The sequence below is a fragment of the Tauraco erythrolophus genome, chromosome 25 (genome assembly GCF_009769465.1).
Source record: "Tauraco erythrolophus isolate bTauEry1 chromosome 25, bTauEry1.pri, whole genome shotgun sequence".
NCBI classification, from domain to species: domain Eukaryota; kingdom Metazoa; phylum Chordata; class Aves; order Musophagiformes; family Musophagidae; genus Tauraco; species Tauraco erythrolophus.
Window position 1 is genome coordinate 692,695 of NC_141489.1, and position 17,661 is coordinate 710,355.

The 17,661-nt window shown below is 53.7% G+C and overlaps 2 protein-coding genes across 2 annotated transcripts; both read right to left on the minus strand.

The window, feature by feature from the left end:
• CNP (2',3'-cyclic nucleotide 3' phosphodiesterase) lies at nt 1-2,387 on the minus strand. Its single transcript, XM_009984860.2, has 3 exons — nt 1,772-2,387; nt 1,039-1,181; nt 1-459 (listed from the first exon to the last, which is right to left on the minus strand). Exons 1-3 carry the CDS (start codon nt 2,385-2,387, stop codon nt 7-9), a joined length of 1,212 nt encoding a protein of 403 aa, XP_009983162.2. The 3' UTR covers nt 1-6.
• Nucleotides 2,388-4,878: 2,491 nt separating this feature from the next.
• On the minus strand, nt 4,879-16,022 carry ODAD4 (outer dynein arm docking complex subunit 4). The gene is made up of 12 exons (XM_086626307.1): nt 15,894-16,022; nt 15,363-15,494; nt 14,896-15,049; nt 12,508-12,569; nt 11,388-11,544; nt 10,196-10,420; nt 8,959-9,166; nt 7,401-7,487; nt 6,991-7,187; nt 6,689-6,789; nt 5,771-5,849; nt 4,879-5,162 (listed from the first exon to the last, which is right to left on the minus strand). Exons 1-12 carry the CDS (start codon nt 16,020-16,022, stop codon nt 4,879-4,881), a joined length of 1,815 nt encoding a protein of 604 aa, XP_086482433.1.
• Between the last annotated feature and the right edge of the window lie 1,639 nt (nt 16,023-17,661).

Sequence of the window (17,661 nt, forward strand, 5' to 3'; positions counted from 1 at the left end):
GTGCTCCTAGATGATGGTGCAGGAACTAAAAGCAGAGCCCCGTTTGTTGGTGCTCTGCGTTGGCACAAGTTTTCCTTTTCCGTAGTAACCTGAGAATATTGCCTTCACATCAATCTTTTTAGAAAGGATGAGCATCCACATACCATTATCAAAATACAGCAGTTTCCCGCCTCCAATTTCTCCCACTTGATCCCCTTTGTTCCCTGCCTTTTCCAGTTTCACAAACTCCAGCAGATCGAGCCCAGTCTGGACTGCTTCGATGCCGCTGGCACAGCCGAGGGTGATGTGGGCCCGGCTGCCTTTCGGGAGGCTGTCGGCGGGCAGGATCTTGTCGGCGTCTCCGGGCCACAGCAGCAGCTGCTGCTCGCTCAGCTCCACCCGAGCGCCGACGGTTTTTGTCGTGATGAACAGCGCAGAAACGGCCAAGGTGAAGCCTTTGCCGTAGGACGCCTTCACAGCCTGGGGGGAGAGGGAGACAAGTCCAGCACAGCTCTGGCTTTACCTGACTGCGGGCGGTGGGACCTGTGGCACCACGGTTGGCTTTGCTGCCCACGGGCTCGGGGTCTTGGCTGCTGGCGGCAGCTCTTGCTCCAACATTTGCAGGGCTCTGTGCGACTGGGAGATCATGGCCTGAAGTTCCCGCTCCGTGAATTCAGAGCTGGTTACATCTTTTTCCTTCACTAACTCCAAAATTTAACTTGGGCTTATCTGTGTTGAAATAATTTCGCTGGAAGCGTAAGCACTTTAATTCATCATCGTTCAGATCGAGCCGCGGGAGATGATGCTGGGAGTCGGGGTGATGGGGACGGGGCAGGAGTATTTTGTTTGGAAACTAACAGGAAAGAGTCACCATCTCTCCCACAATTAGGACTTTTCCGTTGCCCAGGCCACATGGACGTACTTACTGTCCCTACGATGACCCCCTCAGCCCCGAGCAAAGCCGCGTCCCCAGCCCACCCCGAGAGGGTTGTGGGTCCCCCACTGGGAAGGGGGAGGGAAACTGGGGTGATGGGGAGGAGTCAGAGCCCCGGTACTCACTTCTTGCTGTGCGTATTCCTCAGCTCCAGCTGCTTTTCCAAACTCTGTGTATTTTGTGGTGCAGTGTAAGACCCCAGGCGGCCTCTTCGCAAAGTAGCTGGTGAGATCTACTTTTATTTTGGGATCTTCAATACCAGAAGCAACTGCAAATACAGGTAGACAACATTACTACCAAAAAATGATGCCCCAGATGTCACTCCATGAGGTTAAGTCCCATCTCAACTTTCCTCCTCGACCTGTCCTTACATGTTTCATCTTTCCTACTGTTGAAAAGGACGAGATGGGTAAATAAAACTCCTCCTTCCACCTAGGCTAACAGTAGGTGTAATTATCGAACAAAGTTCTGCACGTCATCATGGCTCGTCTCAAGCTTGTTTCTGTACGAACGAATCGCGGAAGGGACGAGATTGTTCAGTTTTTCCCTTTTCTCTTTGACTCATGGCAGCAACCAGGGGATCCCCGGCCACCTGCTGTAACGCTGCCGCCATCCGAACCCAGCTCCCCACAGCGTCACCACTAAATAGGCTTCTTTAGGAAAAACTGTTTCATTTCTTTTTACTCACAACAGCAACCTCGTCAACTACGGGACACAGATTAGTAGCTTTAAACAGTCTCTCTTGTTGCTAACTTCAACTAGAAATTCACTTTAGAAGCTGACCAGGCTTGTTCTGTTTGCTGAGTGTTAACATTTCATCAACAGAGTAAGAACTTGCTAAGATACTTCTATACATACAGTATTTATTCTCCTTTTTGAAGGCTTTGAGACTTCCAAGCTCATCCAAGAAGGCCTGGCCAGCCTTCCTCAGGATCTCTGAACTTCTTTTGCTCAAAAACCACCCGAAATACATGGGTAGGAATTCCTTCTCCAAACTCGGCTTCATCTTCTTCAGCTCTTCCGCTGACAGTTTCCATTGATTCTTTTCCTTCAGCTGTAAGCAATCCATTCGCCACTGGGTTTTGGGCTCGGCGAAGACGACTTTGTACCGGTATTTGTCAGCAATATCAAAGAGTTGGTCCAGCCGTTCCCTCTCGTGGTGAGTGTCGTCCAAAACGATAACGCTGATATCTCGTTTGCAATAGTCAACTAGATCCTCGTCCACCTTTGAATACTCTTCAGGAATGGTGCTTCTTATTGAAGGTGTAATTTTGTAGCTATCAACAGAGATGACCTTGCAGGCATCTTTATACCTCTCTTGAATAGCCTGGGCCAGAGTGGACTTCCCACTGCCAGGCAGGCCTCTTAAAATGAAAAAGGTTTTAGATTCTTTGACCGTGGAGATGGTATCTTCATCGTCAAGGAAAGGGAACCGCAAGCTTTCGGGTCTTTCTTTTGCTGATTGAGTAGACATTTTTCTAAATATTTTAGGCAGGAACGTGTGACTCTTCTTTGAGAAGCCTCTGTTCTGAAATGCAAGAAGAAAATGTTTTGCAGGGTAGCAACCCCAAGAGACAGCGTGTTCCCGCTGCACCAGCGCAGGCCGTTGAGCACCATACTGGGAGGAGGGGGGTACGGGGAACACTGCTACCCCCACGTCCCCTAACCTCAGCTGCCCTGCTTGCCTTAAGCCACCTCTCACAGCTGCCCCACCTGCTCCCGCAGCCCAGACCTGTGCCCTGTCCCACCACCCCTGGCACCATCCATCTGACCTGCGGAGCTGAAGGTGCGGCGGCGGCTCCGGCCTCGGCAGCCGCCATCCTGCCTGACCAGGAAGGGGATGTTTTACCCGTCACGTGGCAGCAGCCGCAGTTTCGCAGGCACCACCAGCTGCCAGAAAGCTACAGCCCAGACAGAGCACTTCAAGTGTCAAATGTCAAATTTATTTCTGAACACTTAAACACTTGTGGCTTCCAGATAACGAGGGCAGAGTGAGCTGCGGGGAGCTCCGCCTGAAAACGGGAAACGAAAGTCCCGGGAGGTTGTAACAGCCGCTGCAATCTCATCGCTCCGTCTGAGTAACAGAGACCACGAAGGGGTTCAGGGATCCTCCGTCCCCGCAGGAAAGGCTGTTTCTGCGGGAAGTCTGCGAGGAAACCATCTCTTGTGTTAAGAGCCACCATTTCTTCATGCCGTGCAGCACTCCGAGTGCCTCAGAGGGGGGAACATGGGCTCCTCTTGGGATGAGGAGCAACTGAAATGGCTTCTGGCAAAGACAGAGCCCCTCCCCGCGGCTGCTGAGCGGAACACGAAAGTGAAACCAGCCCTTCACACCCAGAGAGAAGCTCGTGTTTGGCACCAGCGAGCGAGACAGGAAAAGCGCTGCTGGGGGCTGCCCTCCCCTCCCGCCAGCAGCTCCGGTAACTGCAATCCCGCATTAATTCCCAGCAGGGGCTGGGAAAGCACAGGGCTGGAAGGAAATGAGGGATTTCTCCAACTGTGACAGTTTTCAATAGAACCAACGGGGCAGCTACTGGTTTTTGGGTCAATGTCCCAACTCCCCACCTCCCCTCCCCAGCCGTGTCCTCACCCAGCCCAGCCCGTGACCAGCACCCGCTCTCGAGCCGAGCACTGTGCCAGCAGCCACCGGAGCGATGCTGAAGGAGGAAGTTTTGCCTTTGATGCAAAAATCGAGGAGTTTTACATACTACATAAATGCTCTGCCCGCGGCAGGAGAATAGAGCTTTCCTGTTCGCAGAGCGAAGACATTGTTTAAAAAGCAACTGTCCAGTTGATTGCCTTTTGTATGCCTCATTCCAGAAGGTGGAGGTGAGTTTTGGTTCCAAAGCACCCTGGGACCAGGACTGCTTCCATGGACGTGTTGGGCGCTGGGGTCAGCTACTGCGCAGCAGAGCTGGGACCCCGACATCAGCGACGCCAACATCAGCGACCCCGCAGGTTGGCGACTCCCAGGTCATCGTGCCAGAGCACGCAGCCGGCGTGAGCCACCTGGGAGAGCGGCTCCTCCTCGCAGTCAGGTGCCCTGTGCCAAGGGCGATGCTCGGCCGGAGCAGGGCCGGGCACAGGCTCCCCCCGGGCTGCTCCCGCGGCCGGGCCCCGTGTGCCCAGCGCCGGGCCGGGGCCGCCCGGCTATTGTGCTGGAGGCAGCTGCTGGCGATGGCGGGAACTGAGGCCGCTTTTCAAACGCGCAAACAAAAGAACAATAATAGAAAACACCCTCCGGCCCCATTGTTCGGCGGCCAGCTCGGAGGATAATAGCTGCCTTTATGGGGCCGGGCCACGTAGGGCCCGGGCGGACAATGGCCCCACAGAGACCCGCCTCGGCGGGGCCCCGAGCTCCGCGGGCGAACAATCCCGCATTGAGCCCGCGCCCCGTCCCGTCCCTCCTCGCCGGCCCCACAAAGCTCCCGCTTGTCTCCGGGCTCCCCGCGGAGGGAGCGATGCTCCGGCCGCCGCCGAAGATGCTCGTGCCCCGGACCCCCCGGGGCAGCCCGGACCCCCCGGGACGGGCTGCATCCCCCGCGCCCCCCGCCCACGTATCCACGACGCCGCCGGGCGCTCCCCCCATTCCGGGAGCCGACACCCGCGCCCGGGCCCCCACTTACCATGGTGAGGGCAGCGGCTCCGGGGCGGCCGCCGGTGCGGAGCGGCGCGGCGGGGAAGCGGCTCTGGGGCGGGCGCGGACGCGGCCCCTTTCATAGCCCCGGTCCCCCCCGCCCCGCGGTCCGGCCCCGCCCGTGGCCGCGCAGGCGCGGGGTGACCGGGGGGAGCGGGGGGTCGGGCCGGGCCCTCCCCCGGGGGCGGCGGAGGTGGGTACCGGGGCCGCAGCCGGGACAGCGGCGCGGGGCGGGGGCGGACGGACGGACGGACGGACGGAGAGCACAAACAGCCGGGACCGGGAGCGGGACCGCTGCCGGGAGCGGCTCGTGTTGGCACAGCCGGTGCTACAGCGCGGCGCTTCCCGGCGCCCCCGCGGGACGCGCCCCCCCGGCCCAGCGCAGCGGCGGCCGCGGCTCCCCGTTGCCTCCTTCTTCCTCTCCCGCCGCTTCCCCGCTCCGCTCCGCTTGGCTTTCTCGTCCCTTTCTCCCTTCTTTACTGTTTCCACCTTCTCCAGGATTCCTGGCATCTCCCTGTCGTTTTCCATCTTCTGCATCCCCCAGGCTCCGCTCGCTCCCCTCCTGCCTCTTCTCAGAGTTGTCTCCTGCGTGTTCGCTGCTGGCACCACCATCTGGGCAGGAAAAGGCGATTTTAAACCAGCCCAGAGCCCCCAGGAGGGCACGAGAGCAGCCAGACCCCCGCCCTGCCCGGCTCGGTGGCTCCCCGGGCGCGGGTCGGTGCCCGGCGCGGTGCTGGGCTGGGGGCAGCGCGCCCCGGAGCCGGGTCTGGATTCGGCCCGGGGGGGGGGTGAAGGCGGTGGGGGGGGGGTCGGTGGTGGAGGGCCCGGGCACCGGGGAAGTGCTGCCATCTCGTGCCCGCGCTGGGCACGGCCGGGCCGGGAGCGCAGCGGGGAGAGCTCGGCTCTGGAGAGACCGGGCTCCTTCCCGGTTATCGGGGCTCCGCTGACGTCACTTACTTTGGTTTATACCCGCTCAAGATTAAGCTTTTACTGCCAAAAAAAAAAAAAATGAAGCCGCATATTTTAACTGTGCTATGGCGTCACGTGTAAATTAATTCCGGCTACTGTGTGCGAGTACCGAGGGGGCAATACGGGCCAGAAGTGGGGGTGCTTGCTGCCTGGGAACGGGGGGCTCTGCTCCCGTGCCTCGGTCTGTGCTCCAGGAAAGGAAAGCAGGAATTTTTCTGTTGATGGAGTGCAGAGGTCTAAATGACAAGTACCTCTCAGAGAGTAAACTGTCGTTTCTTCTCTTCTTCCTTTCAGCTCTGCGATGAAGCTTTTGGTCACGTCACCTAAGGACTGAAAGTGATATGGCTTATTAATAACAGCTCTAGAAATGCAGTTACATGCCTTTTTTCCTGTTTTCTTTTGATCTCTGCTGTCATTACCTGCTCCTTTCCTACCTATTCTCTGCAACAATATGCTGCATTTCGCCCTGCAGTGATGACTACCTGTTAGCATCTCTTATCAAATATCTTATCAAATATCTCCTCCCCTGATGATTCCATCTCTCACATTGTCGTTTTCCTTCTGACAGGAGAAGCAGCTCTGCCTGAGCTTGAGACACCCGTGAGGGATCACCGAGCAGGTCGGTGTCTGTGCTGTAGCCGTTGCCTGGCACGCTGGGTGCAGCCCATCGCCCACAGCCCACGGCCGGGTCAATGAAGGTAGGCCACCAGAACATGCAGGCTGCTTTACCGCGGGGCGCTGGTCATGCCCAGATGTTCTTCCATGGTCCAATGCAAAGTGGCTTCTCTGGGACATTTTGGAGAGGCCAGAAAAGGGTGAGCTGTGACCAGCAGCTGATGGCAACTGAACACAGAGAGTGCACCACTGTGTTCTGTGTGTGAAACTTTTGCCCCAGGGAGGTCAAAAGAAAATTTTCCCTTGACCTGAGTAGGGCTAGGGCTGCACTCTTCTACGTGTTGGACTGCTTCATAAACTGGAGTTAAGTTTTTCTGAGCCAGGAGGTTTCATAAATTTTAATAATGCAAGCTGCTTCAGAGGCTGCGTTTCCCCCTCTTAGCCCAGTAACTATGTTGTGATGTTTTCTCAGCGCCCAGGACAGTAGACAGGAGTTAGAGCCAACTCACCGAGGCTGCCCCAAGCTTCTCTCCCCTTTGCAACAACCCACTCACCATAACGATGGCCTCTTGAGCAGCTTCATTGTGAATAAGCTTTGCCTTCTCAAGTGCTTTTTCAAAGTTCTCGATTGCAGACCGGTAATCCTTCAATTTTACTGTAATAGACAAAAGAAAACCTCTATTTTAACCCAAGATTAAGAGAACAACAATAGTTAATCAAGCAAGTCTCCCGTGAGAGGTCTTGATCTGAACAGTTACTTTGGCTGTTAAATGACAGAGCTGAGATGTTTTCACAAAGATGCTGAACAGACGAGCTGTCTCCATCCTTCAAGCAAAACTCGGGCCAATGCCTTTACCTTGTGCTTGTGCCACTAGCACGGTGGCCTGGAGTTGCCACTCAACGTCTCCCTCTTCAGCTGCTGACTGCAGGGACCTCTCTCCGTAACTTTGGGCTGCCTCAGCTTTATTCAGCTCGAGGTAACATCGGCCAATTTCATGGAACAGCCAGGTCTTCTCCAGGCTGGATTTTGCCATCGGAATCTTCTCCTCCCAACTTCAAGCAGAGAGTAAGAAACACAGACACGTAGTGAATCTCACTGGGTGCTGTCAGGATTTCAAGCACTGATTCTATAAACAAAGGGTTCCAAGTAGTATGAAAAATCTCACAGCCCCCCTTGCGAGCAGGATGAACAACCAACCTGAAAAGGCAGCACCTAATTAATTCAAAACACAACCTTGTGCCTTTTCTGTTTGCAGTTTTACATACGTGTCGATAGCGTGCTGGAATTTCCCGATTCTGGCATAAACTCTGCCGACGTTATCGAGGGCTCTGGATATGGCATCTGGCAGGTCGCTGCATTGAAAAGAAAAAGAAATAGTAGCAGCTGAAATAGTCTTGTTCCTGACACAGTCTGCGCTTTCTTCAGCCTCGTGTGTTTTCTTTGGGGCTCAACATGACTTCAGGCGAAGCGTTGAAGGACCAACGTCAGGCTGAAAGTCATAAAATGAAGGTAGATTTTTGGGTTTATCTACAGCTGGTGCAACTGACACCCCATAAGACACAGGGAAGAAGGGGTTAGTTTTTTCTTTGGTTTTTGTTTTTTTTTGTGGAAATCTGGCAGTCCCTGTGAAGGTCTTTCCACTTTTCTTTGCCTCAGTTTCCCTTTGTTGCCTTGTGGGTCCCACAGAAGTCTCCTACCACTAATAGATGATTTCTGTCCAAGGAAACAGGGAAGACCCAAAACCGTGTCTGCAATGTGTCTACAGGCTCCTGGTAACAAGCCCTGCTCCCAGTGCTCGGAAGGAGCCTTTGCCCCATGGCAGAGGCAGCCCCTTCGGTAAGAAGGTAGCCCGTGGACTTTAATTTTTTTCCTTCATTAGGCCTCATTCCCATCTGCGGAAGCGCCTGCTTGGCCTGCCCTTGCCTTACAAATGAAAAAGCTGATGAAATGAGAGGATAAATGCATCGCTGGGGGCCATGCGCGTCCTTAGCAACGTCTCCTCGCCCTGCTGAGCTCCAGCCACCCAAGGGCAAGGCCTTTGAATGCAACTTTATATCAGTTTAAAAAGTAGTAAAAGTACGTATGATCTCATTCCTGCCTCTCTGCTGCTAATTCTTAACTTTATTTGGCATAACTGGGGAGTGGAGATCACCAAGAGAGAGCCAGAAATTTCTTAAACCAATATTAACTTTAAAAAGTCATTTGTGAAAATGCTGAACAACGTCAGGTACATTTTAAAAGCCCTATGCAGTATTGGCAAAAAAAAAAAAAAAAAAACCCACAACAAAATAAGTTCAATTCAAGCAACTATTCAGTGTTTTCTCATGTGCTTTGTAAAACTCTGACTAAATCTTAAAACTACGTTTTGCTCCATCCTGTTTTAGCTGAAAGAGCTGCAGAATGTGTTCGGTACGAGCAGGTAGCTGTACCTCTTAGAGAAATATTTCGAGCCTGCTGTCGTGGTTTGAATGCAAATGATTTTAAGAGAAAACGTAGCAGAAAACTTAAAAGTCTGACCTTCCTGAGAAGGAAGTGCGTCCTGGAGGCTAAAGTGCTGAGAATGGGACTTGTGTTCTCTTGCTTTGCTTCAGCAGAGATTTAGATGTGCCACGTGGTTTAGGTCCTTAAAAACCTGCTTCAATCTCCTTATTTCTGAAGCAGTGAAGAAGGTGAGGCACGAGCGACCACGACACTGGGGCGGACTCGGGATGCGTTGCCCTCTTAAATCTCTGGGTGAGAACTACAACATTACCTGATGCTAAAACATCTTAACAGAGGCACTTTCCTCTTTTTCCCTGTTCATCTGATCTTCTCAGCACTTACCTCTGCCTGGCACATTCCAGTTCCATTTTATGGCTTTGCAGAGCCGCCTCCAGCTGGCCCATCTCCAGCTGAGCATTCCCAATACAGCTGTGGAGGTTTCCAATCAGCTCATTCTTGTTGGGAACTTCACCATCTGACCACTCTTGTATTGTTTTTAGCACATTCTCAGCTTTCTTGCAGCTTTCTTCAGGGCAGTCGCAGGTCAGCACTAGAGATGAAGAGCAAAGTTTAACACCAGTACGTGGACACGGTGATATTGGGCAAGTGAGACTAAGTGCCCTTGTGTAAGCCTCAGACAAAGCTTGGGAAGGGTTAGAGCTCCAAACTCTTCGTGCATCCCTACACTCCTCCCTCCAATCTCCAAGAAATCTGCCCCTGGGAGATGGTACTTCTGACCCTCCACCTGGCACTACTGGAAATCACTTTCATCACAGCAAGTAAAGGGAAACGACTACGGTAACACCTCACACTTGCTGAAGGAAAATAAAGGAGAATGATTCTTGTCTGAAGGTTTTGAAAGCTCATAGTTATTGCAGCAGCACAGCCTGGTCTTGGAGATGAAGTTCTAGCTACAGTACTGAGGTTTTTATCTCCTGGATTAGCTCCTTGCACTTTCCTGGTGGGCTGTGTTCATTGCACCCAGCTGGACTACGGTGCTGCAGGAATTAGACTGCAGGATGCTTCTGGTGCTGCCTTCACCGACCTGTTGTAGCCTAAAAGAACCGAATTGCAGTAATATAAAATTGCCTAAATGCTTTTCCCTGGCTTGTAAAATACGTAGCACACATAAGAGAGAAAGAGACCAGAAGTGGCTGAGTTACTCCTTCCTTCCAGACCACTGTTCTTCAGCTTCTTCATCTCTCAACAGTGGTGGTTTTGAACTATAGAAGTGATTAACTCCAGTGGTCTGCATTCTCCCAGTAAAACAACTTCTGATTACCAAACCAGCCAGAGGCATGGAGCAGTGGCCTGCCTGGCTGCGATCCCTAAATGGTGTCCTGAAAACCAATCAGCAAGACCTCCAGTACAGAAAAAGCTGAGAAAAAAAATGTGTTAGATTCGGTGTCTAAGAAAGTGCTGGGAAAGGTGAAGAATACAAAAGCAAATACTTCCCCAAACCTGCCTACTAGTGTTTGTTAATACCCACACTGCCTCTTGTTCTGGGCCGTAATTACTGCAGCAAATAATTACATGTGTCAGTCATCACTTTGGTACTGCTTCCAGCCAGGACACCTACACATATCGATGTCCTCCATACTCTTCTCAATGTATTTGCCAATCTCAGCTGGTTTTTCTTTCTTGTCCCGGATCCACCGTTGCTGCCTGAGCTTGCGCTCTCTCACGCGGGCGTAAATGGGCTTCTGCTGCTGCCAGAATTCGCTGCGTGTGTCCAGGTAGGAAATGCCACTCAAAACCAGGTCCGCCACTTTGATCCCCTGCTTTGTGCTGCTCTCCATCAAATCTGAAAACAAGACGGTAGAACCCAGGAGAGTATTAATGGATGAAGCTGCGGTTCAGCGTAGGATTGCGTGTGAATGATTTTCTGCTCTGACAGAGACAGTCCTAGAAGTCAAAGTCTTCAGTGCTCCTCAGACCCGATGGGATTGGGAGGGACGTTACAGAAAACTCTCACCGTTCCCCATTCCGTGTGTTTAGTGAGCTGGAGCTGGCGTTCCCAGCCCTGGCGGTGCTGACAGGAGCCAGCGGTGACGAGCGAGCACCCGTCCTCCTGGGCACCACCACGGGACGGGACGTTGGTACTGAAAGGGCACTTTGGAATGTGCTGTGGACTGGACTGCAAGATGGAAATCGAGAGGGCTTTTACATGCCTGGAAGCCAGATAGCCCACGTGTATTATTAATGCTAATAATGCCATAAACCAGTGAGTAGGCTACATTCTTAATTACTGCTCTATTACTGGGTAAGGAGTTCCCCAGCAAAACGACTGAAGAGGAACCACCTTTCTGCCTAGCTCTGAAATAAGATACTTCTCCAAATCCTGCATCTTGATCTTAACAGCATTTCTACCAAACCCACAAACGAGCTGCAGTCTTACGAGCAGTGCTTTGCACTTACTGCTCGTGTTAGTGGAATTTATCATTATGACAGAAGTTAAGTAATTTGTAACGATACTGTTTCTGCTTTTGAATTCATCAGCACAGATTGCTTTGAGGTGATTTATTGTTCATTCTAAAAGCCTGCCATTTAATAGAGAAGGAAATATGCTCAGACCCAGTTATGAATATTAGATCTGGCTCCAGAAATACCTGTACTCTCCAGACACCTGCCCCTCTCACCACCACCGCAAGCACTATGTGTTACGTGAGCTCTGATACAAATAAGGAAGAGTGGTCACAGGGACATGAAACAAGAAGAAAAAAAAGAACCTGCTTAGAAGGAACATTTAGTTAAATACAATGGAGAAAGACCTTCATCCTTGAGCAGCTTTTCTAGGTAGGCCTTGTCAGCATAAAGCTCTCCAAGAAGCAGTCGCTCTATTTTTGGATTCCTCACAGGCTCTCGTTTCCTTGTCCATTTTTGATCCTTAGTCACTTTGACATGGAGTTGCTGATTTGCTTTTCTGCTCTACAGTGAGAAAAAATAAAGGAAGTCGGGGGAGATTAGTGTGGAGCACTAGGATTAGCAGAATTCTCTTTACGCTCCATATGAGCCAACTTATTTTTCAATAAAAGCAAAACGTCAGTGTCTCACCAGGTGCTTTGGTCATGAGCACCTGACATTTTGCACCCAGGTTTGCTCCCTCACTTCCAAGAGTGGGAGGGGGCATTATAGTAAGAGCAAGAATTAGTTCTGCCCAGTGTCTTGTACTGTTCTGGAGGGCGTTACAGCTGTGGGAAAGGCAGGTCTCAGTTGTCCACAGTCAAGGAAACAGAGGCTTCTGAAATGTCAGGAGAGTATTTCTACAGTTTCACATCCCAAATCCCAACAACTACAATGCTAATCTTTAGGCCTCTCTGTATAAATTGTTTTTACCACTGAGTACCTAGAATTCCAGCTGAAAGAAGCACTGAGCATTCGCTGCACTGACTTCCAAGGGAAGAGTGGTTTGGCATCTCGGAGGAACAAGGCACTACTTCAGTGGACCACCCCAAAATTAGGCAATCGAGAAAGTGTCCGTTATCAAAAACGTGAACCTTAAACATCAGGTAAACCCAAAGTAAATATTGTAGATAAATGTACCCTGGCTCCGACCTCAGTGCTGTTACTTATTAGCCTTTGATGGGTGATAAGCAACACCCAACAGAGACAGGCTGGTAGAGAAGATCCAAACTGGGCTTTGTTTCTCCTTGGTTGCTCCTCCCTGCCCTTCTGCCTTCTCCTTTAAATTTGGTGTAGCTCGAACCAGAGCTACATTCAAAGCAGCTGCATAAATACTCTCGTAACAGATGAGCGTGCTTCCTACGCGCAGAAGGCGCTTCACTGGACCATCCCTGGTGCTGCAGAAACTCTTAATCCTCTAATGCCTATTTCAGAAAGTATTAGCATAACTCTAATTAGCTTCTAAAGCAAGAGCTCTTCAGACTGTACCTCTGCCTGCCTGCTTATAAAGCACAGGTCCTCTCTGTTCTCCAGTTTAATTGTGGATGGACCTGCAAATACAGAGAAAATACACGTTAGTGATCACGCGTAGCAGTGTGGAGCTTTAGAAATTAAAATGACCATAAACATGCCCAGGCTCTCCTGCTCTGTTTGAAATAAAGCTTTCCACGAATCCTTTCACAGTGAGTACGTGGATGCTGGTGTGGTCTGTAGGCAGGGAACACAGCTCGTATTTGCAGCTCCTCTCGGGATTTCGGTTATTGTTTCCACAGGGCACCAGGGGGCTCCTGGCACAGTGCAGATCCACAGAGACACGGACATCCCACGTGGAAACAGAGCAGGAAAAAGGACGGCAGGTTCTTCTGAGGGATCACAGCGGAAGCTTAAAACGGAAGAAAGCTCTCCAGCAATCCGGAGAACTAGTTTGAAGTTTCTGGGCACTGACATTAGGGCAAAACTCCCATTTCGTTTTCACTCGGACGTCCAGCTCTGCTGCTCGGATTGCGCGCTGGCAGTGGAGCCAAGAGTGGAAACCAGCTCTATGGTTTGGGCTGGTGGGACGAAGGGCAGAGCTCCGCGCGCTGCTGCAGAAGGATTTCCTTCGGCAGCTGGGCCAAGACCCGCGACGCGAGCGCACGCACAGCACGGCCGGCAGGCATTGCTGCCCCTGCCAAGCGAAGCAGATGCTCTGAAGCAGCTTTGGGCATGTGCCCTGTTCACCTACGTGCGCTTCCCAACGATTTAAACATCTCGATCAAATGCTACCATGTTTCCTTTCTTCTTGCCCCCCTGCATCCAGGAGCTATCACTGGATTTAAAAAAAGTCATCTTGGTTTATGATCATAGAATCATAGAATCATAGAATGGTTAGGGCTGGAAGGGATCTTCAAAGGTCATCTAGTCCAACCCCCCTGCAAGAAACAGGGATATCTCCAACTAGATCAGGTTGCTCAGGGCCTCGTCCAACCTGGCCTTGAACGTCTCCAGGGATGGAGCATCCACCACCTCTCTGGGCAACCTGTTCCAGTGTTCTACCACTCTCATGGTAAAAAATTTTTTCCTAATATCCAATCTGAATCTACCTCCCTCTATTTTAAAACCATTACCCCTATCACAACAGGCCCTCCTGAACAGCCTCTCCTCATCTTTCTTGTAGGCCCCCTTGAGGTACTGGAAGACCGCTATAAGGTCACCCCGGAGCCTCCTCTTCTCCAGGCTGAACAGCCCCAACTCTTTCAGCCTGTAATGATCTGTGTGTTTGCTGCAGCCCAGATGCTTGAAGGCATTTAAAGCTCTGAGCTCAGTACATCACGCACGGCTCAGCACATGTGAGCGCTGCAGAGCCATCTGGGTGGTCCTGTTGGGCTAAGAAAGCAGCAGGAAAGCAAGCCAGAGCGGGAAACTTTCCCTGTTTTTTTAAATAGATAAAAGAGCTTCAGGCTTTTACGCAGCTGGGACATGAGGTTCACCTGTGGCACTGGAGGTGGACTGAAATTTTGAAATCGATGTCAGGGAGAGAAAGGCCCTTAAGTATCTGAAGGATCAGGCCCCGTGCGTATGGGTGCGCGGCAGGGTACGGGCGTGCAGCAGGGTGTGCCCTGGCTCGGGATGGGGCAGGCTGGCCGGGAGCCACCGGAGCCGTCTCTAACCCGCCGGGCGGGTTTGACAGCAGCCGTGCCAGCGCGGCACGGATCGCTCTGTGCACGTGGCTGAGGTGGCAGCCCCAGCTGAGGGGTGTCTGTGCCTGAGAGTGGGTGCGCGTCCTGCCCGTGCTCATCTGCATACAAGAGCATTGCTAAGAGAAAAAACGAGGGAAAAGGGGTGAGTTTCCAGTTTGCTTTGAACACCACTGGGTCCTTGGCCTTTCCTGTCTCCTGCAGGACTCCGTTCTGTGATCTAAGGCAGCAGTTATGAAAGCAGCGCTCCGTTGCGATAGCCAACAGTTTCACTGGTCTTATGCAATGTAAACTGGAGGAAAGTCAGGATCTCAGGCACGCCAGTCTCAGGTGGCAATGCAAATTTCATTGCAAACCTCGAATATTAGGCTGAAGATCTCAAAATGGATTCTGTAATCAGTAAGGCTGAGATGAGATCAGAGATGAGCTGCTTCGTTCTGCATTACCTAGAACATTTTCATGGTGCCTTTGGGAATTCAAGTTAGTGTCATAAGTTACTTCTATATCTGAAGTTATTAGGCACTGTATATGAATAGTCATTCAGCCAAAAAAAAAGGAGGAAAACAAAGAACAGGGCTGTGCTCTTTTTGGTGCTCTGTTGTTGCAGGGTCCTGGGTCACTCGCAGAGGTGATTTGCCATCAGCTGCCACTGAACAGCTTCTGGCTGTGCTTGTAGGGGCCATAAAATGAAACATCTTACTTCCAATGCAGTTGACAATTGCCTCCTGGCATTTCTCGATGCCCAGCCTGAACTTCTGTAGATCTGGACGTAGTCTGTAGCCTCGATGATAAAACACTAATGCAAATTCAAAATCACCCATGGTATATAATGTCTCAGCTTTTTGGTACAGGCCCTAAAATGACATTTGGGGAAATAAAAAAAAAGAGAGAGAGAAAAAAAAAGCTTCAGAGATCTCAATTAACTCGCTGCTAGGCGGAAGTGAGAGCCCTATCCTGTCACAATCTGCATACAATAAAATCCAATCATGGATCTCTTTCTCAATTGTTGCCCAAGCCCCTCCACTTCTCTGGAAGCAATAAAAATCTCAGGGGTGTGTTTAGAGTCAGCCGTTTCTGCACAATACTGTCTCCCAGACCCTGCAGAGTTTCACAGCCAACAGGCCAGTCCGTGGCCACCCCAGACTCCTACCGCTTCGCGCTGTTTACCTTGGAGAACGTTTTGTCGTTTTGGAGAGAAGCTTCAGCATCTTTCAGGGAGTTTTCTGTGTCTCCAAGTTTGAGGTAACATTTTGAGCGGGCAACCAGGCAGTGCTTGTCCCCTGCTCTCAGCCTCAGCGCCTGGAACGCGGCAGACGTGGATGTGTCAGTGGATACGCTCTGCGGCACGAGCAGCTGCAAGCGCACGAATTCCATGCAACCTGCTCTGGCCCTGCAGAGCATCCCTACATCCCTACATCCTACGGATGCGGATAAAAACACAACATTTTTACTGAAAAAAAAAAATACCCTCTTGACGTTCACACGTTCCCTCCGCCGCAGCTACCCCATCTCTGCATCCGCGGGTGCTGCAGCCCCTCTCCGAGCGCTGCCCCCCCGCGTGGGCCGCCTCCCTTCCCGCCGCCGCCCCCCCGCTTCCTCCCCGTCCCCGCTCCCTGCGAGCGGGCACCCCGGCCCGCCGCCCCTGCGGGAACCGGCTGCCACGTCCCGCCTCCGGGCCCGCCCCGGCCGCGCGCTCACGTTGCCGAAGCAGCCCAGGGCCTTGCCGTGCTCGCCCCGCCGGCACAGCAGCGTCCCCTCGGCCATGAAGCTGGGGAAGGTGCCGGCCGGCACGCTGCCCTCCTCCTCCTCCGCCGCCGCCGCCGCCATGGCCGGCCCGCCGCCGCCGCCGCCGCCGCCGCCGCCGCCGTCGCCTGGCAACCGCTGCCGGGCAACCGCGCGACTTCCGGCGCGAAGCCCCGCCCACGCGGGCGGCACGCGCCGGTTTCCCGCGCCCCGGCAGGAATTCCCGCGCTGCCGCCGTGACCCCGAGCGCGGCCCCCGGTGCCCTGGAAGCGGCTTCCCCGGGCTGCAGCCCCGGCCCAGGCCCCGGCCCGGGGGCGCGTTCCTCCGGCCGCGGGGCCCGTTTCCGCAGCGCGGGTGGGCCGGTGCGGGGTGCGGGGCCGGTGGGGCACGCGTGGGTGCGGCGGGCAGCGGGTGCGCCGCTCCGAGGGGGCGGGAACGCGCGTTGTCCCCCGGCGTGTGAGCAGGCTCCGGCTGAAGCCGGCCGGGGCTGCACCCCGGCTGCTCCCGGGGTCTCGCCTCTCCCGGCGCGGCGGAGGACCGGCGCCTGCCGGGGTTTCGTTCCCGGAGCCCCGTTCCCAAGGCCCGGCGCTGGAGGCACAGCCCGAAAGGGGGGGAGGAGGGAAGCGCGTGGTGAAACCGCTTTGCCGGAGCGATCGTGTGAAACCGTCAGGCCGAACAGGTTCCGCCGCTCAGCCAGGTCGTGAGCCGGTGCCTCCCGCGGGGTTTTCCAGGGCAGCCCACCGCCTCTCCGGAATACGCTTGTCCAGGAGTGTTTGGCGTTTGCTGGTAGCCCGCGGTGCCGGTTGCATCACCGCCGTGTCCAGTCCTGGACAAACCAACGGAGATGCTGCTGGTTCTCCCCTCCTGTCAGCGACTCGAGTCCTGACTTTGTTTCGGCCTTGGGTAGGACCCTGCCGGGATTGGCGCTGGGAGCAATTTGTTCTGCCGGGTGACTCAGGGCCGGGGTGACGTGTCTGTGCTGCTCGGAAAGGCTCCTGCTCCGAGCCTCGAAGATTTAACTGCACCACGGGGAACAACATCAGGGCTGCTGCTGGATTCTGGATGCAGCTCAGGAACGACAGGGTCCATCCTCGCTCCGTGACGGGGCTGGGGCGGCTGCGCCGCGTGGGAAGGACGCAGGGTGTCTGCCTACGGGTGGTGAGACAAACACCAGCCGAGCCCTGGAGTGGGAGGCCAGCGTGACACACCCATGTCCCCAGGGAGCGGGGCAGAGAATTTGAGACAGTTCGAGCTTTTGGTAGCTATTTTCCATGACGACTTTTCTTGCTGCCACCACGGGGTATGACACACTCTCCCCAGTGAGATGGGCAGGAACATCATGTGCGCACCCTCTGGTCCCCCTCGATGCGGTGGCTCTCACAGAGCTGTGCTGCAGCCCAGTGACGATGCCAAACAGGCCACAGTGGACCAAGGCCAATGTCTCCCGTCAGAGGGACCACCCCGGGGTGCTTCCCTTGCGTGCTGCCGCCGGTGCGATAGTCACAGGTTGGAAATACCGGGGAACAAATGACCGCGCTGTGATTATTTCTGGCAAGCGGACGGGACGCGACGTCTGCCGTGGGAGCCTCGTCACAAATGGTCACGAAGCAAACGGGCCGTGGGGAACGGGGAGGCGGGATGGCTGCCCCCTGCCCGAGGCCTGGCAGCGCCTCAGAAACGTCGCTCCTGCCCGCCGTGCCTGCGCCCCGTACGCGCTCCGCTG

What these genes read in the sequence shown, in the direction of transcription:
- CNP (XM_009984860.2), bottom strand. Translation starts at nt 2,387, where the DNA reads ATGTCTACTCAATCAGCAAAAGAAAGACCCGAAAGCTTGCGGTTCCCT. An exon ending in CAAAAAGGAGAATAAATACT is followed by an intron (nt 1,182 to 1,771) that starts GTATGTATAGAA and finishes CTGTATTTGCAG; the next exon opens with TTGCTTCTGGTATTGAAGAT. An exon ending in AGGAATACGCACAGCAAGAA is followed by an intron (nt 460 to 1,038) that starts GTGAGTACCGGG and finishes CTCTCCCCCCAG; the next exon opens with GCTGTGAAGGCGTCCTACGG.
- ODAD4 (XM_086626307.1), bottom strand. Translation starts at nt 16,022, where the DNA reads ATGGCGGCGGCGGCGGCGGAGGAGGAGGAGGGCAGCGTGCCGGCCGGC. An exon ending in CCCTGGGCTGCTTCGGCAAC is followed by an intron (nt 15,495 to 15,893) that starts GTGAGCGCGCGG and finishes GCCGCGTTCCAG; the next exon opens with GCGCTGAGGCTGAGAGCAGG. An exon ending in GACAGTTTACTCTCTGAGAG is followed by an intron (nt 5,163 to 5,770) that starts GTACTTGTCATT and finishes TTTCCTGCCCAG; the next exon opens with ATGGTGGTGCCAGCAGCGAA.